The sequence below is a fragment of the Nomia melanderi genome, chromosome 4 (genome assembly GCF_051020985.1).
Source record: "Nomia melanderi isolate GNS246 chromosome 4, iyNomMela1, whole genome shotgun sequence".
Lineage (NCBI taxonomy): Eukaryota > Metazoa > Arthropoda > Insecta > Hymenoptera > Halictidae > Nomia > Nomia melanderi.
The window spans coordinates 10,729,028-10,752,628 of record NC_135002.1 but is presented as its reverse complement, the minus strand read 5'-3'; the positions used below and the strand labels follow the sequence as shown (position 1 = coordinate 10,752,628).

Here is a 23,601-nt window from a genome sequence, read left to right as displayed (position 1 = left end):
GAATACTCCCACGAAACTCTTCTAACCTTCACCCTCCACGATTATAGGTTACAATCATTCCTCCACCTACCATCACTTTTGCAAAATCAATCCAAACGAGTTCCATGTATAAAACTCACAAGAAAACCATGCCTCCTTCAATTGAATACAGAAGGTTCAACAAGCTCAACAACTTAAGTAAGTCCTTTCTAGGCTTCTTCTTCTTCTTCTCACCCTTGAAATACATATTCACCTAACTTTCCATCATTTTCAGTCATACCAAGAATCCGCCTCCGACATTTCTTCTCCATCGGATCATTCCTTAAGATCCCTCGGTCAGTCCTTGATGGTTATCCCTGGCCGTCAGAGCGTAACCTTTTACGACCGCTTATCTCGAATGGGAAGGGATGATCAGATTGTTCTCGAGGTGGAAACCGCGCCGCGTGGCACCCGTTGATGACTTCCGGTGCGCCGGCAGATCCGGCACGCGAACCTGTTGATCCAGCACCAACACGAGGGTGCAAACACCAGCCAGGTAGGTGTTCGTCTCCGATAACGCTTTAGGGGGTTGGGTTCTGCCCGACAGTTTCGACCGGTGATCATTCAGTTTAAACGAACCACCGCCGCTGTTGCTACCGACGATTCCCTATAACTTGGCGATCGATGCGATAAGAGCGAAGCTTCCTCGAGGAAACCGCGGAGCCGGCCATGCGCGCCCGATATCCTGCCTGAACTGGCTCAAGGTCGGCCGCTTACGTCAGAAACCGCGAACTCGAGGAATTCGTATGTGCATGCCTGTAGAGGCTTAATTGAACCCGAGTAGCAATTCCTGGCTGCCACTCCCGATGCCCGTGTAATTCGGAATATTTCAGGAATGACACAACGCGGACCGCTGGCTTGATTTATCTTCCAAAACCTGGAACAGTTGGAACGGGGCAAGGCAGGTTTGAAGAGCGTTGTTGGGACTATGACGGTACTTTAGGATGGCATACTCGGGCGGAATGAGATACTGATTACTAGACTGCGAATCTTCATGCAAATGCGAATATTTAGGAATGTGGTTAGAATAGAAATAGTAGAAAACCGTGTTTTCTATGTATATTGTAAGAAGGATATCGTTTTGGATATTTTGTGTATTTTCTCGTGTGCATTTTCTTCGATTTTCCACTTTCCCTCGTGAATGCACGTTGCAATTAAAATTATTTACATAGTAATTGAAATTGTATTTAGCCTTACTCCAGATTTAAAGGAGACTTGGGAAATTTAGAATTTTCTGCGTCGCTTGTGTAGTAATTGGAACAATGATACTTGCAGTTTTTATTGAGCATTTTAGGGATTTACTGAATCTTCACTGGAGTTTTCGTTTTATTGCGTTTGATATGCTTGGTGTGCTGTGAACGTATGAAATTTTCTGTCTAGTTATCAATAGATCGTTGATTTTTGAGCACGGGATTGTTTGAAAAATGTTTGTAAGGGAATAAGGCAACGTTTTAAAGAGTCTACTTCTTTTTAGGGGATTTATTCACTTGTGATCGGAAAGACGTTTGCATGCATGTTTCTTCAATTGTGAATCGCGCATTATGTATCGCGTCACAGTTTTAATTTAGCGATTTAACGCTAGCATCGCGTGTCTGACCATGATCGACAGCTCCTACTACGACGCAGAATTAAGCGTCACTGCAGATAGATATGGTTGCTGCATGATCAAGTTCATCGAATAAACAATATTTCTTTGATTTGTCGTCTCGAAATTGGTAATAATCTCGAAATTAACTAAGTTACAGGGTATTATACAAAATTTTTGTTAGGTTTAACGGAATATTCCAATTATTGCATCAGTTGCTATTATTAGTGCATAAATGTTGTCGCAGACACAAATTCCTTTTCAAAGAAAGTCATATTTATTTTCAGATCATTATCAACTTTCACGTGGTTATTCTGAATTTATTTATATAATATAATACTGCATTATTAGTACTTCGTCTTTTAAATTTGCTACTCTCCTATACAGATCGTCAATCGAAATACGACTATAATCAAGCCGCATCATTGAAGGACACTTCACCCCAAGAGAATTAACGTCCTAGTTTAATACCAAAAAATGATACCACTGCAATTAAAGTATAATGCTTGTTAAAACAACATTATAATTAATATGTACTCAGTGATACATATTTTATATCATAAATACAACTTACTAAATTAAGTTAATCTTTCAAGTATACCAAAAGTAAAATAGTCAACTCCATTCAGTTTGCACATATTTCAACTTACATTGAATTTTAACACGTTCTAATAGTTGTACTCAAATATTTTATCGTAATATTAAATCATCGAATACTTTAAACATTGCTTGATGCATTTTCTATGTAACAAGCGTCATCCAACCAATCATTCAACATTTCGAACATCGCTCGAAACATTCTCCAATTCCAAAATATTTCGCACAAACATTCCTAAAAATATTCAACATCGCTAAAACATCCTATCAACTTCAAATATTAACTCAAACATCTCCGGAAATTTCACCCAACTCAATCTTCAAGCTCTAACCATTCACTAAACACCAAACACAGAACCGGGGGACCAGAAAACATCTACATTTTTGTAATTCGTTACTTTCGCTTTCTCCCGCTAATCCAAGCCAATTTATAAATCTCCGCGCAATCAAAAAGTCACCAGGCAGAACCGAAGAATAATCCAATCACAAAACCTGCAGAAGTAAAAAGTTCCAGAAAAAGCCTTCCCACCAAAAACAGACCAAAAAACATTCTCTCTGAAGTAGAACAGAAAACCTGCTCCGACCCTCACCCTCGCTATGAACCACCGAGCTTGCGCTTTCCCTACGTCCGTGTGTTCTCCGACGAGCCAGCAGATAGCGCTGTGGTTGGTTCAGCAGCGCATCCCCCTCCCCTCGGAAGCCACCCCTAGCCCACCGATTGAACCGGTGAACTCTCGTCGAAGCAACCCCCAGCTAGGACCTCGGTCTAGAGTGGCAGTCGTGAGCTTGGTGCCGAGCTGGGGCGATGCTCGTCGGCCGCGTGTGCTTCGCGATTGCACCGAGTGCTCGCCATTCCGTGTTTCGCGTGTCGTCGTCGTCGTCGCCGTCGTCCTCGCCGCCGCCGTCGTCGTTCGTTTCCAGCCGCGAGCGTCGCGTTCGATCAGCATCCTCCACGTCGCCGCGGTGTTGGTGCTCGTGCCCGTACACCCTGATACCGCCCTCGCCGTCACCGTCGCCGACGCACCGGACACTGGCAGAACGGGCACCCTCGTCGGTGCAACGACCGTGCGACGATCGGACGGCCGCACGTGAGCACGTACCCTCCGCTGCGAGATGAGAAACGTGAGTTCTCGACACACGGGCTCACGCAACCGAACCCCTGAAGCCCGAAGAGACTAGGGCCCGCGGGGAGCAAACTTGCGCGCCTCTCCGCTCTTTACGCCGTGACCCGGACCGACGATTTCGGAGGAGAACCGCGGTGGCGCGAGATGGCAGACGCTCACCCCCGCGACGCGAAATTCGAAACGACCCCCGACCCGAAGAGCACGCCAGGGTGTTCCTAGGCTTCCGCCCCGCGGCGAGGCCGCGTTGTCGGGTTTCGGCTCGCCGCCGGATCAACCGCCGACGCGGTTCCAGTGTAACCGTTCATCGGTCGCGATTCCCTTCGATGCTTCTGGTGCACTTGGAGACGCTCTTGATACCGAGATTGCAGGGTACTGGGTTACGATGCGAGTATGCACTGTAGAGGGATGACTCAACGTCTAGCGGGACGGTACGGGGCAAAAGGGGTCTTTCAATGTGTGCTTTGTTTATAGTTTCGATTGGTTCCGCGTAACCGTATCGATGAACAGCGAATCGTCGTCGTATGAAAGATGAGAAGGAAGACGATGATGATCTACGGTAGAGTTCTTGAAAAAGTTTGTTGATGAACTTGCTGAGAGCTTTAGTCTGCGGAACGTCGAGCTGTAGCATTCTCTGACAGTATTCACGTTGTGACACTGGTTTATCGATGATCTTTCTCGGTAACCTTTGAAGAAATCCTGGCGATTGAGGAGTAAGCTACAGAGAGATTTTCGAAGGCTGTTCTGTGCGTTTCTGTTGCGAGGTTCTTCTAGTTCGTGTATTTCATCGGAGTTTATTTATGATGTAGGTAGAATCTTCGAAGAACTGACTGTTGATAAGTAAGCTTCCATTGAAAGTTTCAGTCTTTGGAACGTTGCTTTACGTGATTCTGCTGCGGGACTCTTCTAGTTCGTGATATTGATCAGACTTCATTGATGATCCTTCTGAGCAGAGATTTTGGGAACTTGTCTGTTGGTATACGCTTCGAATGAAAGTTTTGAAATCTTTGAGACATTACGGCTCACGATGTGAAATGTGTCAAGTTTCTGTCCTTGGTCGGAATTGTCGATGATCTTTCTGAGAAGTGTCCTTGATAAACCTGGTCGCTGATGCAAGCTTCTGTTAAAAGTTTCGTTGTCTTGAGAAAGTTGTGCGCGATTCCAATGCAGGGTTTATCCAGTTTCCGTCCTTGATCGAAGTTTATCGATGGTCTTTCTGTGTAGAGTTCCTGAAGGACTCGTTTGAATTTGTGTCCTTAAGCGTTGAGAGCTTTCGTGTGCTATGTAATTCTTTCGTTTAATGATTCCTTAGCATGTTTTTGTACAAAAAGTATTCAAAACTTGACAGATTTTATGCGGTATTTAGTGATTCATTGGAAAATATTCTTTCAGATACTGAATTTTGTATCTGTAGATATATATTCTTCAAGAAGAACATCTTTGAAAACGAACATTCCGTTTTATAATGATAAAGTTCTTCGATTGCGTTCGAGTCTCTAATTCGTAAAGCCTTCTGCACGACTTGCTACACTTTAAACATGTAAACGACTTTGAAAATAACTTCTCGAATCATTTTTCTTGCATCTTTTCAATGAGGATCCTTGATGATTCTTTGAAACGGTTCTTAACTTTTTGCAGAGTTACAAGTGTCCTTTGGGGATAACGGTTATGATACGGTTCGACTTTATTTTAAATGATGAAACTTTGGGGACGACCATCGTTGTGTGTTCGTAAGAAACATTGAAATTTCGTCGATTCTTTTGGGTAATTAGTTACCGTTCAATTTGACGACCCGCTGTTCGAAGGCCACTTCGTCTTTTAGGGGCTTTCATCGAACGATCACGGTACCGTTCTATCGGTTTTGTTGCAAAATAATCACGCAGCGTTCCATTGTTGCTCGGCGATATGAAAAATTGCATGACGCCGCTGTGAAATCAATAACCTCGTGAACAGTTTAAAAATATTTATGAAAGAGACACTGCTTTCATCGAGGAAGAGTGCTGGCGCACTCAGTCACGCTACAAGTGTCCTGTAAACGTTACAGTATATACTGTGTCTTTCCGATTTTACTTGAAATTGACATTCAACCGTGAATTTCATTCATCCACGTTCAATCTTGTTGTAATTTTTATTCTCTTCCTCGTTATTTTCTTGAATCGGAAAAATTCATGAATATTCCGTTCGTATCGCGACCGTCCCAACATTCACTCAATTATTATTTATCAAGCGAATATTTAACTTAGTTTTCAAAAAACTACAGTAAAAGTTATTTTATAATTTATATCTATATTATTAATGTTGTTAGATATTAACTGTTCTTTTTTACTTGTACACATGTACAGTGTTACCCATAAGATATCAATATGCATTCTCTTTCCGCTGAGCACGTCCCTTTTCACACAGACCACTTATTTCGCAATACTTTTATCGCCGCACCATAAAATAACTACGACCAATGGAGCTTCACATGAACAATATCTGTTTACGACCTTCAGCAACTTCCTAGAGTTTCTTCAGCATCATTACCTACTCAATACGCGTTATAATTTCACTAAACACCGGGGTTAGCACTAGAAATTTCGCGGTCAGATCAAATGGCGCTTAAAACATTAGAGCATGAGCACGGAAAAGAAGATATTTCGTCTCAAAATACTCTAACATAACTTATAATTAGACTGCGAAACTTTATACGCGTATACAAATTTTCGAGGAATTAATTAAATACGTGCTCTAGTCGAATTTAGGACAATTTCCTGGTTAAATTATCGCAGCCGTTCATGAAAGAAGGATGCTCTACTTTCAAAAATTCATATCCTAGAAACTTTCGCATAATCTCTTAAATAAAGATTGTTGAATCGAACGTTTCAGTAAAATCGACCGTTAAAGTTATTTCCATTGTCACGCTCGTAATCATCGAAGAAGTGAGTCGTGGGAATTATCAGCTGCGTTCGATTAAAGTTTCCACCGGGCTACGTACTTAATTCTCCGGTACTTTTGAGAGTTTCTTCCAGTTTCTGGAAAACCACCCCGTCGCACCCTTGTTTCGACCGAATATCTGCGTCTCGCGAATCCCCACGTTCGTTTTCATCCCACTCTTGGTCTTTGCCTTCGTCTAGGTTGTGTTCTTGGCCACGAGTTACTCAGTCCAAAGTCAAGTGGATATCAACCCTCATCCCTCGCATTCCAACCCTCCTAGTTTCTCTGTTTTATACCTCACTCGTTCATCACGTACCGCTTCCGCCAAGATTCGATCGTGCATGTACTTTTAGTCGCCGTTTTTCACCACTTTCTCTTTTTTACCCCCTTCTTGATCACTCTTAATAATCCACCCTTTCTTCGATATTCGAATATATTTTTGATCCCTTACCTTTCCATTGTTACCATGCTTGATGTATGTCTACATTTTTATAATTATGTGCATGCTTTTCTACGAACACGGAAGAATATTTATCGAAATTTTTAAATGAAAATTTTTCATTTACATTACACAACCGCTTGCATTGCAAATATCTTCGCGAAATCGTAGTTTCATTTAGATTAAAAATTTCGTAAAAATTCAGTGTAATTTTCTTTTGTTCAGATGTTCTGTAAATGCAGTAATTGTGTATTATTCAATTAACATTCTATATGTATTATAAATATATTTTCAACGCTATTCATAAATCATTAAAGTGTAACTTTAGGATCTCCTATATTCACATTCTTATTAATATACTTTTCTTATTTATTATAACGCAGGGTGCGCTTTTTACCAGGTAACCGTAGAATTTAGTTTCAAAAACCTCTCATAAGCTGTACGACAAAATCAGCCAATGTATACACACTGAACGTTGAACAAATACACCCAACATATATCAAGCTATAAAAAATTACACCATAACGAGAAAGAAATGCACATCTAGTCGGAAAAGTAGATAATTAACTATTAAAAGGAGTTTCAAATCCAACACGAATCACTATAATCAAACACCGCGGTAATTTATCTTTTCATCCCTCGTTTCCTCCTCCCGAATCATTTTTTCCGCTTCGAGCGAGCCTAGCTCGAAGTTTCGTTTTTCTTTCCGTTTCTTTGGGCCCTACCCTTCGTCGAGAAGTTTCAGCTATATAGTATTTCCTTAATATTCCGCTACCGTCCATTTCTACCCTTCATTTTTACCTTGCTCCGCGTTTCTGTCCGTCCGTTCCTTCTGTTCTTTTGTCCGTTTCTTTTTCACCCCCCTTTCCGGGGCTCGGTTGCATTTTTATTTGTATATATTGTTTCTACCCGCGCGAGCTCGTTCCTCCTCCTCCCCCTCGTCCCTCCGTCCTTTCTCTATTATTTCCTCTTAATGTTACGCCCACACTCTACTCCACTTTCCTACCAGACTTTTTATTCGTTTTACTTTGGCACTTTTCCTACATCTTTTCACCCTTTCCCGCTCCCGGCCTCCAACCCCCTCCCTCCCTCTTTTTTTCTCGATCGAGGCTCAAGCTTGTTTCCTTCTTTTTTTTTTTAGGCGAGACTCGCCCATTGTTTCCGTCATTCCTTTCATTCTTCCATTTAGCTTACCCAGTTTTTCGCGATGAGTATTTCGACAGCGTTTTCCTGTTTATTTTCTCGCAAAGCTGTTCCTTATCGCGATCGATCAACCCCCGTCGACTATATCTACCATCGGTGATTCTATATTTATTTTCTTCGACGTTTCCTTGTCCGTGTTATTTGTTTATTTGATATTAATGGGGGACATTCACTTTTTGTGGGGGTGTATAGTGCAGTTTGTTCGAGGTAACGATAAACACGTGTTATAAAGGAAACTGATTTACAGTGGAAGGTAGGATGATGGCGTGTTTGAAATGTGAAAGAGTGAAAGACATTACACGACTCAGTGAACTGGGTATCTACAACTTGAATCTGAAAATCACAATTGAGTTGCATGTTTTGTTAAATTCGTTAATTGTAACAAAGTATATTATGTACTTTTTATTCGAACTCTTCATTCTTTCCGATTTTGTATTGCTCGTTTTAGTTAAACGGGGTATATTAACATATAAGGTTTAATAAGAAATAATTGTACATAGTCTTCAATTTCTTTAAGAATTTCATTGATTTTTTATTTTTCACTGTTGATACTTCTTTATTGTGTGCTTGTTTTGGAGATGAATTGTAACAGGCTTTTTTTGTTAAGGTAATATTGTGACAAGTTTCGATGCCATTGTTGCTTGCTTTAGTGTTCGTTAGAGTGATTGACAGGACAAACAAGCATCTCATTTTAATCATCATTATATAAACTATGTAGTTAGTAAAAGTAAGTATTGGCGTTGATTTCTTGCTTCACGATGTTCCATCTAATTTATACACGTGAGAGTTGCTTCGGTTGCACTGCAGGAAAGGAAACAATATATTCATCGTGAAAGTAAATTTACTGTAACGTTTAAATATTCATAAGTTGAAAATAGTATGTTTCTTCTGAATAATGTATGATCGTATCTATTATAACGAATAGAAAGTTTCAGCTACGAGTCCGAGTTGATATTATAAGCAAAGTGATTCTCTCTGTTCCCCCGAAAATTTACAAATTCAAACTCAAATGGTGTCTTTATTTTATCCATCACTTGATATCACTTTATAAAAAACGTAAACACGAAAAATATTTTTCTAATCTAGAAATATGAGAAAATAATTTACTATCAGTTTTACGTTCCTAAAATTATCGTTGATCATCCTTATTTCAGTCAACAAATTGTATCGTTAGAATTTTAATTTTCATTTAGCCCCAACATATAGTCCAAATTAGTCCACGAGAGTTGAGCCACTCAATGGCCAAATCGAATAATTCCATACAACAGAGAGCAAAAAGAATGATGCAATTCGGTATACTGACTTTACAAATTTCCCTTTAAGTGGAAGATTAAATAAACATTATAGAATGTATCTTACTTTATTATTACAGGTATAGTCTTCATCCAACAACCATGTAAATTGCATAAAGTAGTATATCCTTCTAGTAATACCATTATTGTAAGTGGATATGAACAAAAGAATTTTTGTAATTTCCTGGAACTAAACCCAACAATAGAGAATTTATTTTAATTAGAAAGAGGTAGGAACTAATCGAGCGCATTGACGATAAAATTTCAAAACATTTGAAAAGTGGAGTTAATCGGTTGAGCCAATGAACGGCTCAATTGTAGATTTATACGAATATAGTTCGTATCGATCCACTCATTGCCTAGGATTCCTTCATAATTCCACTGTCCGCGTTCTCGCGACTGTCGAACAGCGAACGTAGCGTTCCCCAACTTCCACCCCTTTGTTACCATCAATTTCTAGGTCTCGGCCCGCTTTTATCCGTGTTCGTCACCCTTTCCCCCCTCTATCCATCATTTTGTTCCCGTCCTGCTGACAGTGCGAGTACAGGAAATATTCCTTCACTTTTATTATTAGCCACCGCCGCCACCCACCCCTTCTGACCACGTACTCAGCATCCCGTATCGCGTTCTTCCGATACTGTGGCGGGTCGATCGATCTATCGCGTCGCGGTCGACCTTACGAAGCGACTTAGCCTCCGCACGAACTCAGTTTCAATGAATTTTCTAACTGCAAAATGATCTTCGGATAATATTTCTAATTCAATTATGGATCAAAGCAACCAACTCGACTTTCTGAATGTTTCTACAAATTTTAATAATCAAACGTTTCATTCGTTCTCTAGCTGTATATGTAATTTCTTTAAAATATTGTAACCTTCATTGTGGACAGTTTATCACTTTGGTAAATGAACAGCTTAATCCTCGATATTAGTAACACGATACGATGCATGCTTCCATGAATTTTTCATTCATCACTTTTGTCTCCCATTCGACTACAGAATTATGCTCACCAAGTTTAATGCGACCTGTATATTGCTCTACATAAATCTTACAGTATCAAGGAAAGTTGGATCGAATTCTATGATGTTTATTGTGTAGTGAGATGTGTAGATGTGATAGTGAGTAGATTGAGACTTCTAGGCATGTGTACATCAATGCATTGTGTGTTTCAAAGTTGATGGAATCGTTCTTTATTTATCCGACAATTGAGTAGTCAAATTTATTCGTGTCGAGGGAGGAGCATTAGGAACTCGTGAAACTTCGCACACGAGACTTTGATAACAATGCACCGTGTAGTAATGAATGTTGTCGAGATAGCATTAGAACAACGACCTTTTCGAAAATAAATCTACAAGTCACGGTGATCCACATACCGTATTATAATTATGCGGCCGGTAAATGGTTACATGATGTGTTTTGCAATAAAGTTCCACTTAATATCGAAAGTTTCGACGGGTGGGGCAGTAATGCACGCGGTTTTACAATACGATGCGCAACCGTAGTTTCGAGTTAGTCGGTCGCCACTCATTCGCAGTTGTTTGTTGAGAGTTTCCGTAATGGAGGGTCAGCGTGGCGGTAGAATTAATAGTGTTGTATTATCGTTAATATTAATTTAACACGTGTGCCGCTCCACTGGTGTGCCCGAACCTTATTCCGACCGACAAATCACCAGTCTGACTAGAGCTATATATTCCGCGTGAAATATTCAATAAAAATTCTTCGCTCCAACGAGACGGTGTCTTTTAATCCTAATCGATTCTATAACGCTAACCATACCTGTACATTTCCCACCGTAACTATTCAAATAATTGGCTGCCAAATAAAGGCAAACGAGTTGGATGATCAGTTTCTTTTAGGAAACAGAAACAAAGGAAAGACAAAAATTGAAAAACTGATTAATCGGACAACATAGGAACTGATACAAAGGTAAATGAACAAAAGAAAACGAAGAACTTTAAATTCGATCGTTCGAACAGTCCTCGGTAAGGTTAGTGTTAACACTTCGAAACGGTTAGTACACATTTGTCCAGACATATTTTCAAACGTATTAGAAACTTAAAAAGAATTGTAGCTTACAGTTCAAGATCCTGGGAATTCACTATTTAACATAGTTCGTTATGATAGACGCGTCAGCATCGCGATTTTGTCTTTGATTAAGACTCAAAAGAAGCCGTATCAAATTTCAACTACCACTTACGTATTCGAAAACGGTCTCAAAATGGTCAAGTCGTCATAAATTCATTTATAATAATAAAACTCATAAATTCTCATTCAGGCATAATAGTAAAACTCCATTTTATTTGGTAGATCTAATGCTATTGTCGTTACATTGTCGTTGAACACATCTAGCAGCGCGATAATCCTTTCCCATTTTTTTTCACAATTGTTTCCACTGAAATTCAGAATTAACTTCCAATTATTCATTCGACCAGGAGAACGTATAAACGAGACGATTCCGGCCAATTTAAATTGCAAATCAGCTTAGGCGGACAAAGCGGATTTTCGGACTTTGTTTGGGCCGCAGCTATGAACCCCCAGCCCCGCTTCTGCGTTTCGGCTTCGTGTCCTACCTCTCTTTCCCCTCATTCACCGTCAGCTCGTCCACGCCTTGATTCCTCGCAGACGCGGGCTAATAAAAGTTACCTGAAATTGCTTTCGACGTTGATCGCGTTGCTATTACGTATTCATGATCCCCGCATAAAATATTGGGGACCTCTCGGCGGACGACTCGACGCACGGCTGATGCTTTCTTGGGACTGGTACCTTTCCGCTCGTAAATTCGCCGTGATCCCCGGCGATATATTAATAAGGAATTTTATAATGTCATTGCCTCTCGTAATGGGACCCGCTGTATGGCGTCTTCGGGACGGGACCGCGCGTTTTTACGATTCGGCAGTGTGGCCCGCGTCACGTGACCGCCGCGCCGCCATCTTGTTCCCGCTGGATCTCGTTCTGGCATTAAGAATCATCTCTTGCAATCTTTTTTCTTCCTTTGTTCCGCCTCCTTTTAGTCCATTTTTGCGCTCGTGATGCGGGTAAAGGAAAATTTTTGAAGAATTGAAATGTTTTATTCAGGACTTCAAAGAATTAAACATGAGGAATGCTTTTGATATTAACATTAAAATTACCAGACGAGTCAAAACGACCCATTTCTGGTTTCTTCTTTTTGCAATTATTAAAAAGGTAACAGATATTTCTCTGAAATGTTATTAAAAAAATTCATTTAGCAATACGCAAATTGAATTGTAAATGAATTAGAGCTTCAATAGATACACTCTTGGAGTTTCTATAGAGGATTTTAAGAAAGTCAGTTTAACTGCTCGGTGGTTTTAGTGTTAAATGATTCTGTTCGTTTCATTTTTACGCGTAACGTTGTTACGAAAAAATTGATTGATATTGCAATCTTACATAAACAAATAAGTTGTGCAAAATGAAGGAAGATAATACAAAGTTACTGATTTCTTATCAATGCGATCGCGAAGTTTAGCACTATTCGACCAGATTTATGCGGAAATCCGTAACTTTCAAACGGTTAACACTTTGACTGCCATGTCAATTTTTCATAAACGTAAACATTGAGTTTCTTGGTGGCGTATTGAACGAACCGAATTCTATTACATGTACGAGATTAAGAAATATAGTAGAGCAATCTTCATGAAGAATCTTGACTTCTCAGTTTCTGCTTCATTAAGAAAACTATCTCGACCGGATGGGAGATATGATCAATGTTTATTCAGCAAAGTGTTAAAGTATTAAATCATTGCGCACACACACTGTACAGTGTATTTATATCCAGAATTCTTTCAAATCGCGTGCAAAGCAAAACCGGCCGAACTCATTTCCCGGCTCACAAGGAAAGATATCGCACCCGGAAATTCAAGAAATGATGAAATTGTGTATATAAGTAGAGTAAATCAAGCCTAATACATTGCAATTTTATTTCCTGTCAAATTTCATATTGAAAGGGTGTAACCACCCCTTGAAATGCAAATTTTTCTTTCCTGCGGATTATCTTAAACACGGTGAGAGACAGCGGAAAAAAGTTTCAACGAAAACTATATTGTTCCTTCGCGTCTATAAAATATCGAAATAAAATTTTCCAATTTCGAAATTCAAATTCAAAATTCTGAAGTCACGCGTCACGGGCCGCGAGTGAATCAGGCCGTTCTAACTCGATCGAACGGCTCGACGGGGGGTGAAAACATTGTTTCGAGGTCCGTGGACGTCGCACAATGCGAGCCCGGGACCGGCAGTGTTCGCAGCCAATCCCGGGAATGTTTTTATTCTGGAAGCAGGGAAAAAAGGAAGGAGAAGGAGGAGAACAAAAAAAAAAGAACTCGGGAACAAAAGTGGCGATTGGCTGGATCTGCTTGTCGAGTCCCGCGACGTTCAGGGATTTTCAGGCAGCTTTGTTCCCCTCAGTCTATCCGCGTCAGCCCAGCAAAAAAAAAAAACGACGGCAGAGTAGCGACGATTTTACGATCACGCCCGAACAAATGTAATCTTGTTCGGAGAACAAGGTTTGCTGTAGAAGTCTTCTTTCCCCCTTTTCCCCATTTCGCTGATTAGCGGATAGCGAATTTCGATGTAAATACAGATTCTTCTTTTGTAATGCATCCAAATGATGGTGGTCACTGATGACTTCACTGTTCATGTGACCGTCTTAAAATAAACTCAAATAAAAAATAAAATAAGTAAACAGATATTTTGGAGTTTGAAATATGTAGACAGATAGGTATTAATAACAATGTTATAATACCATATGACGAACAGAAGCTTGTAATACAATCTTGAAACAATGATTAAGTTAAAAGTGATAAAAGAGATATTTGGACACTTCCTTAAAATATGATTCAGGACATTCGTAAAACAATATTTATTCGTCAGAGTTAATTACAATATAATATCATTACACACTAAGAATAATGATTAAAATGCAAGCTTTAACTCCATTGCAAGTTACTACTCACAATTATTAATTAGAATTCACCATAATCACCGCAAATGCAGATAATCAATAATTGACGATTATAAAAGATATCAATTTAATTTGTATGCCCTTACAGGAAATTCGAAAGTAAAAGTTACAGAAAACGCACATGATACGAAAAGAGCATTTTATAATATCTATCAGGAAAAATCATTTTCAATCCTAATTTTTCTTCGCATTCTCGAAAACTCGAATTTCCACAAAGATCGAACAATCCACCTATTCTATTCGAATCACCGCCAACAGAGTGCAACGAAGTTTCAGAGCGCTCGGCTGTGAATGGATCAAGATTATTTAGAAAAATGATTGCGGTTAGCAGACCGTTAACGAAACGTCGAAAAGGGCAACACTCGGGCAAGTAGAAATTAAGAGAGCCCCTCGATTTGAAACGTTATCGCTTACGAAATCTTTGTACCGGGTAAATTGGGTTAAAGGTGTTTGCATGCTCGCGTAGCCGCGTGTGTACAATATTTCAAGGCTTAATTGGTGTCGCGGTAGGCGAGTGGCCGCCGCTGAATCGTTCTGTTTTCTTTCGCGGAGGACGAAAGAGAGAGAAAGGGAAAGAGAGGCCGATTCCCTCCTCTCTCTCTCGCTCCCTCTTCACTCTTTTCTTTTTCAAAATCCGTACAACGTGTGCGCACGTGGTTGACACGTTGAGTACCGTGTACACCATTTTCTGTGTGCGCCATATTTTCTAGAAAAATATGTTTTGCGGGACACAGATAAGGATATACGTTAAAAAATTCAGAAATTCCTTAGAAATTCTGCATTCCCATTCTCATTTCTGTTTTCTGTAGATATCTTTTATCTTCTGGCTTTTGCCTTTTCGTTGTAAACTGAGATTGAAAATTTCACTCCAGTTAGAGTACCTTCTATAAACGTAACTCCAAATTCCGCATGAATTCTGCATTTCCAAAGTTCAAACGAAACGTCTCGTTAATACGAGAAATTAAGACTACAGTAGAAATAATAAATATTGCTGGAACTGTGAAGATATTTTAACATTTTACCTATCGGCTTGCAATGGAAACACTTTGCTAATATCGGCGACGTGTTCGATGCATTGTAGAAGGGTATAATTTCAAAATAGTAAGTGTTGGCATTGACAATCCGATTCTCCGGATCCCAGTAGGTAAAATTTGACAGGCATCAGTCAACGAAATAGGAATGTAAAACTTTTGTATTTAACACTAGAACTACCACACGGAAAAAAATGACCCATTTCGGGCTTCTTCCTTCGAAGTTATGAAAAAGCACAAACAGTTTTCCAAGAAATTATTCAATAAATTGATTTAGACAAGTACAAACTTGAATATAAAGAAATTGAAAACTCAATACATATATTTTTATAAATGTTATAAGAAAATAAAGAATAATCAATTTTACTGCCCGGTAGATCTAGTGTCAAGTTTGTACGAACCCATCGTAAATAGATAAAATATATGCAAAACCCTCTCCATCTAATTGAAGCTTGTTCAACTAATTCTTTCGATAATCGAATTAGCCACGTGCACGTGTCCGTCCGCCCTGACAAGGATTAAATCCGTTAATGTTGATTTCGCCAATGCGCAAGACTAATTGCGGTCGGGAGAAGAACTGGTTCCTGTCACCGATCGAGTAACGATCCCGTTTAACATAATTGAAACCTGTCTTCCCCTTTTTAACTGGCAACGACGCCGGATATCGGGATAAACGGCGTTAAGTTTCTCGAAGGTGGCGGCGATACATTTGTTTCCCCCCGACGTTCGAGCTATCGGGAGTTTCCGTACAATTTTATTCCCCCGTGAGAAAACGTAATTTTATAAACGGACCGAGTCGTTACTAGCACGTTCGATTTTAAGACAGGGAGAAGCTGTTTAGATGGGGATTAATGTAAACTCAACTGCGATTTTTTCTGTGCGTGTGAAACGCGCAAGGATAAATCGCAGGATTTCTTGCTAGCGTTATCGGTTCATCGTTACGCGCCTGGAGCACCGGGCTATTAACACACGTATAGAATACGAAGTTCGCGTTTCAGTTTAACCATGAATTAATCATTTCAACCTTAAACAGCTTCGGTTTCGTTCCGTGCCGATTTATTATACGACGAAAGCGTGAAACTCTCGTTTGAAGTTTCCTTTATAGCACCGATCCATCTTTGATCACTCTTGTTCACCTTCCATCACTATTCTTTCCTTTGGCAATCCTTAAAGATCAATTTACGAATTATATATTCACTAAACAGCATAAATTCCCCGAAGAAAAGAGAAAATAATATTTATTTCGCGTTCAGCCGTAATATTAAGTCTAGATTCCAAGGTTATCTGTGCTGCTATACAATTCAATCACATACAGTGCAAAATGTTAACCCTTAGGTTACATCCAGTTCTCGGTACTCTTCAATTCTTCTATCACAAATATTACCACAACTAATTCATAATTTAGTCCCTTGCATACTCTCTTACGCCCATTTCTAATTCCAAACAGTAAAGAGAAACTCTAAGTAACACGCCAAATGTCTCACGACTTCATAGAGCAAAACACCCCAAATGGGAAAAATATAATATTAAATCATTAAATCGAATTGCATTATTGTTATTCTATGTTCATCTCCCTGAATATCAGCGCATTAAGTAGCATTATTTACAATGTTCGCAAATGTTTTCAAATAGTCATCGTTTAATCGAACGAACTATACTAAGTCGATTTGTCTGTATCACCGGTGACCCATAGCATTCAATGTGTTAAACAACATAAAAAAAATGTCACAACCAAAGGATTAATTTCGTAATCCACGAAATTGGCAAAAACGATCCTCAAATCCTCCAAAAAGTCGCTGTTCGGTTCTCAGCTAGAACCTCATCATTCCCTAATTTCGCCTCGAAACAATGACATTCCGGAACACTCGCCCCCTACCCCTTTCCGCGTCGGTTTTCTAATCGTTGGCCCGGTGACATTTCACCCTTTCCGCTCTCGTCTTGTCCTTCCTTTGTCGCCCGACGTTGCATCGCGTTGCATCGCGTTACATCGCGAAAGATGCTTGGAGGGCTGAATTTCTCTAAGAAACACCCTCTCGGTGAACTCGCGTGGTTAGGGGCGAGCGGAGGGCTAATAAGCGACGCGGAAAGCCGTGCGCCTCCGGCGTTGAATCGGCTCGTTTCCTCCGGTAGGTAGAATACTGGGCTGCTCCTCTCTCTTTCTCTTTCTCTCTCTCTGCCACTTTCTCTCTCTTTTTCTCCTTCTCTCTCTCTCTCTCTCCCTCTCTCTCTTTCTCTCTCTCTCTCTCTCTCTCCTGCTTTCTCCTCTCGTAACACTTTCCAGCCCTCGACCTCGTGGCCGGAGGATCGATCCCTGTGACGTAGTGCGTGAGCATGCCTTCGTGGAAAAAACGAAGTGGGGTGGCTTCGGGGGGCGGCGCCGCTACCGCGACTGGCGGGACGGAGGGAGGGCGGCGAGCACGTTAATAACTAATAGAAATGCTCCTCTGCTCCGGCGCGTACAGGTCGCAGCAAACGCTACGGTCGCAGCGCTAACCCCCCTGCCCGTATGGTGTCGTGTCGAATTAGATCTTAATCAATTCGAGACGAACTGCAGTGTAGGTGTGTAATACAGTACATAGAAAAGGATAATTGCGTATGGGTAAAGTGAACATTGAAGGGGCGTGAAGAGTGAAATATGTATTGGTTTTGAATTAAGACTTGTGAAGGAGTTTTGATGTGATCTGGGTAATTTTTTATAAATTTTTGATATTGAGTTGTAGGGTTTGAGTTTGGGAATCATTTGTTGAGAATCCTGGTTTGGAACGGATTGAACGGAGGTTAAGAAGAATAAGTGTTAGTATTATTTAGGAAGCGGAGTGAAAGAATTTCTGTCGGATAGTTTGTATAATAGGAAGAAATTACTGGAAGCATTATAACGAATGCTACATTTTTTCGTTTTGATGAATTGGTAAACTTGAAGGACCAAAGAGCTGTTATTTCTAATTAGTTTCAAATTAAATATTGATATTGAATCATTTCATTTTAGCTATTATAAAAAGAATTATCCATCGTTGAATGCTAAAAAAGGGATGATTCGATCGGCACTAAATTAAATATAAGTTTGAAAGTGGATCTGCGGTGTGTAAGTTCTGTATGTTCAAAGATAAATCACAGGTGATCATGCTGAAACTGTTCTGTATTCGACAGGCCGTTCTTTCCATTCGGCGTCCGTTTGTCGCGAAACCACCCCCTGCCATCGACCCCTTATCGTTCCCCTGATTTATGGCCGGAACGGTCGAAGACGACGTTCCGTGAAATTACCAGCCGATTCTTAAAACGTGCTCCCTCTTTGGCAGAAGATCGGGTCTAACATCCCCCTTTTCCGGGCTGACTTTGAGAGATAGGGGCTGGTTTCGGGGGCGAAGCCTAAGATTGAAGGGTGCTAAGTCCGATCGAGGTTATTTGAAGGTCATCGAGATTCTCCTAATGGGTGTATTGGTTTCGTGGTACTCTTGATGGATGTTTCATCCCTTATGACCCCCGTTAGGGTGGGTTTTTGTTACAACTCATTTATGTTCGCCATCAGAATTGATACAATTTCCGTGTGTCGTTTATAACAACTATACCATAAAGTTTCCTCCTTCACGACACTACCAATTTTTCTACGTATTTGTTGATAAAATAATTAACACTCTTTGCATTATGTTATTATAAAGAGGAACATTTTGTTATAATTATTTTCACATCTTTTATTATCTGTTGTTTGAGTTTCATAAAGTAGCTCATAAAATTGACAAAATGCATAAAGATTTTGTACATATTATTTTTTGTTATCAAAATGTATTATTGTATCTTTAGAACTGTAACAGATAATTTAAATGTATTCATGAAAAATAATGTTAATTTATGAAAGCAGGGTTTGACTTTTATTTTATCTTTTCGATAACTGGAATTCGGATAGGAGGAAATAAGTTGAAGGATCTGAATAAAGGAATGAGATAACTTTCATGTAATAAATGGGAACTTTTCATTCATGCCAATTTCATACACTTTCCCCTTTAAAAGTTCACGTTCCCACCTAATAAAAGTTGTTCAGTTACAACGGAGCTTACCAGGTTCACGTCCCATGTAGCCAACGATGCACGATAAGCAACGTTTTCGTGGTGTTTGCAGGTGAATTTAGTGCTTGCGCTATGAGAAGTAATGTTACCGAACTTAGCTTCCGGTACGGTCGGCCGAAGTTTATGGTAGTGCGAGATGGTTGCCACCGGCGTTGTACCTACAGATACTTGTTACCACAAGTATCCGGCTATCATGCTTGCTACAGATTTTTTGCGCGTCCACAACTTTTATTTCATATTTAAAATTTGCTCAAAAATCGTGCAAAAATTTATATCAATTTTTTAGAGAACTAAACGAATTTACTGTAATTTTACTTTATTTAATCAATATTATAACACCTTTCTGTTTCCTATGATTGTATTCTTTCATATCAAAAGCTTCTTACTTTCTAATTAACTATTAACGAATAATACTATTTTTTCACCAATACGTTAAGAAATATAATTCTAATTACTTTAATCGATTTAATTTGTCGCAAATGAATTTGTCCAAAGATTAAATACATGGTAAGATTTGGTTAATTGGAAATTTATGAAAGTTTTTTACTTCGCTGGATAAAATTCGAAAGGTCCGAGGGCAGAATGAAAACCATCTTTTTTGACGTGACCTGTAGCAACGAGTTCGCTTACACATGTTGGTTTATCGGCACTATAGAAATGCGCTGGGGCATTCGTTACTCGGTTTTCTGACTGCAGTATGACGAGCTGCTACTGTCGTACACGTGTCACGTGAATAACCGACCGATCCGAGTTAAGTCGCGACAAGCGAACCTCGACGAAACTATTGTTCTCGTCGGTCGTTTCTAATGCGTTGCGAACATCGCGGTATGCATGTACACATTGAAACGTTCCGCGTTTTGAACAATGTTTCCGCGTTATATAAAGTTCTGTTCTTAAATGATTCATCCCATTAAATTGTCTCAGTTCATAGAATTTTCTATGTTCATTTGTATAGCATCATTATACAAAATGTGTGAAAAAAGTGGTTTATACTTTTAAAGCGAGAAACATACATGATAAATCAGAACGGATAAAGTTCGAACGAAATCATAAATTGCCTTGGATTATAAAATATTCTGTGAGACAATTTTATTCCTCCAATTTCGTTCGCAATTTATGGGATTGAAATATTGCTCTTGTCTGCGTTTAACGATGGATGTCAGATTTAGTTGACAGTGTGTTTTATCTCCCGTGTGTCAATAGGTTTGATTTTAGATGAGAATTTATGCTCTGGCGTTTCCCTTTTCCTGAACCGAGCTAGAACCGCGAACTTTTTGCCGGCTTGTGTTTCGCCATGCCGCTCGAATATTAATCTAAATATTCACTGACAATCTCTCAACCTAAATCTCAGATCACCTGAGTGCTCAATGTTTGCACTAAATGTGTCAATCTCGGGCGAAAGGTTACCGGAAGTCGGTCGAAGAGTGGAAAAGCTCTCCGAGTATTTTTACGCCTCGCGGAACTGATGTCTCTCAGTCTTCGGAATGAACTTTGCGTGACAAGAATTCTGTCCGCGCAATTCTCCCCGATTTTTAGAGGAAGAATTCTTATTAGAACTAGAAAATTAGAAATCAATATTCTAATATTCATACCGGGAAATCAGTTTTCTAACAAATATACTAAAAAAAAAGATGAAAACTACTACTGTAACATGTCAGTAATTTAAAATAAATTAATAAAATTCACCGAAAAATTCAGTAAATTAATAAAAATCTTTTAGAGAACTCGAGCAATGATAATCCTTGCCAAGAATTTTTTGCAAGTTCGTCATTATAGTCGAGACTCACAAGAGCAAATCTTATCGAGCCTGCAAAAACGAATCGCGTCGCATGTTATGTTATTAAAGTTCGATCGGCTCAACGAGAACTATGTCCGTATTAATCCATACCTAAATCTTTCGTTTTAACACTAAACGTTAACGTTTTATATATTTCCTTTTCATATATTTCATTTAACAGGTTAAATAAAATGTCAACGTTTACGTTGGAACGACGCAAAAAGCTGCGCTGAGTTAATTGATCAACGACGCAAACGTTAATTCGCAACGTTCACTTCAGTTTTACCGCAGCTCTGCTATAAACGTGCTCCAAGATTCATCGCTCTTCGACACCTACAGAGTTATTGTCACGAATTCTTCAGTGGTCTTCCTATAAAAAGTTAAATCAGGTGGAGGGGTAGGTGCAGGCGAAAAAGAGGGCAACCATCGAACGCAAAGTTAACCCTATCTGGCATCGGTGTCAGCGCAACAGGCAGCGCGGCGTGCAGCTCCCGGCTCGGCCGAATTGTTTACCTGGAAAAGCGTTGTCGTGCGCTTGCGGAGGAGAAAAAAAATTACCAAGGTCCTTTTCGCGGTGCGATTAGCTGTAATATACGATAATGTAGCGTGATTTCCTACCAGCCGCCTTATCGCGCCTTCCCGATCTTTCCCGGCCGCGCCAGCCGGCGACAACTTCCACGACTTATTTCATTTTAACGTTTCATTGTTCTCCGATCTCGCGTTTTCCATATACGAGCCGCTGATTCGCCAAATCGGTCAACTCCGTTTATCGAGTTTTCAAACATTTCATCGCTAATACGTTTGTGCGACTTTTCTTTTTAAATTAAAACTACCAATCGAGTCAAAATGACCAATTTCTGAGTAGATGCACCCTTGGAGTTTCTGTAAGGGAATTTCGAAAAGTCGATTTAACTGCTTGGTAGTTTTAGTGTTAAATATTAAATGTTAAAAGTGAATCAAGCGCATTAATGATTAAATGTTTCTTCGAGAAATTTATTTTTAATATGAAATGTTCTATTACTGTGTCATTGGGTTTAGCACTGTGGAATAACAGGAATTCCTTTGGCTATGCAGAAATTGTAATAAAGGTTGCTTCAGGGGTATACCGTGTTATGCATCTTACGTGTTCGATAGATTAACCTGCAATGATATAGTAAAATACACTCTGTAATGTGTACTTGATTTTCCCTGTAAAGAGAAATTTTCAAAATGTGTACTATTGTATCACTATTTTGCTACTGTTTGTTTCATGGGGTTAACCGATTTGAATAATGAATGACTCATACGATCGTTCTAAGCCTGATACTCGTTATTTCTTGGTTCGATCAAATATCAGCTTATAATAAACAGCCTTTTTCTTATCTGTTGTTTCCTGTGTATAAAGATAGAACCGTCCATTCAAAATTCTTGTCTCGCCCATTGTTTTCGATGAACGAAGATGGAGCAATATCGAACGGAGAATGGACCAAGATTCATAACACGAACATATACATTATAAACAACTGAATAACATTTAAAGTACCGAGACCTGACCGATAGTGTGTATTGAGCTTTAAAGTTATTCGATTCGACGTCTCGCTTTTACCTGTTCGTTCGCGGAGAAAGGGTGGAGGGGTTGAAGGGGCGAGTAAACGTTGCCCGGACAGATCGGAACTGTCCCATTGATCCGCGCACACACGCCAACCCTCCGAACACACGTGACGCTGTCACGCTACCGGCACGGGAAATTGGATTCGATTCTTCTTTCCGTTTAAAGCTCGCCTCGTCGATAGATAGCCGCTGGAATTCTCCTCTTTTTTTTCGTTGCTTTCCTTGGAGATCGTCGGTGTCTACGGTGATCTTCAGAAAGGGGTACGAAGACTTCATTTCACCGTGGATTTTCTCTTTGCCCTGGTAAATGGTCGTGGCAGTTAGTTTCGAAAGCCAGTTGTTCTCTCTTGCACTTACGTTTGCTCAAATTGAAACGGTTTACACAATTTATCAACGTCGATTCGTAACATTAGAACTGTCCGGCGTGAATTAGTATATATGTATTTATTAGTAAATAATGATTTTTGTAGATCTCATCGCTCATCTTTCCAAAAAACAAACTATAGCTCGCGAAAGAACACTCCTCCATTTTTAACACGAGTTTCCAGGCAATTCATTGCAAAGTACTAGTGACTAACACCTCCTTGTAAATACTTCAGTACATTAATTTCTATTTTTAAACGATTCCGATTTAACCCCTTGCCTTATGATTTCCTTCTAAACCGATCGATCAAACTACTTTATTATTTATAATTTATTGAAAATAAGAGAAAATTCCTTGTTCTATGTCAACGTGTGCTCTAATGTATAATGATTGATAACAGAGAAATATATAGTTTTCATTCAAACAAATTGAACGATATTTATGTTTGTTAAATTCAATCTGAAATCTTCACCACGAGTCTGACACGATATTGTAGGACGAAGGGTTAATAAGAATAATTTACTTTCTTCACACAATTTATTTGAACTATCACGAATTAGACAATTTCTTTTCCTTCCTTACGATTTGGTTTCATTTCACTGTCACCTAAATTGTAACATGAATTTTCA

At 39.6% G+C, this 23,601-nt stretch overlaps 1 protein-coding gene across 2 annotated transcripts in view; it reads left to right on the top strand.

Annotated features, from left to right (window-relative positions):
* Positions 1-2,958: 2,958 nt before the first annotated feature.
* dysc (whirlin protein dyschronic) overlaps positions 2,959-23,601 on the top strand; it is a 161,950-nt gene continuing 141,307 nt past the window's right edge. Inside the window, exon 1 of one of the 2 annotated variants that reach the window (XM_076367022.1) lies at positions 2,959-3,322. Coding sequence is in view for 1 of the 2 variants with exons in the window: in XM_076367023.1 (XP_076223138.1) it covers positions 3,715-3,752 (38 nt within the window). In the remaining variant the exon portion in view is untranslated. Of the gene's footprint in view, positions 3,323-3,633; positions 3,753-23,601 lie in introns of those variants that run through there. The other variant, XM_076367023.1, reaches the window with a different exon arrangement.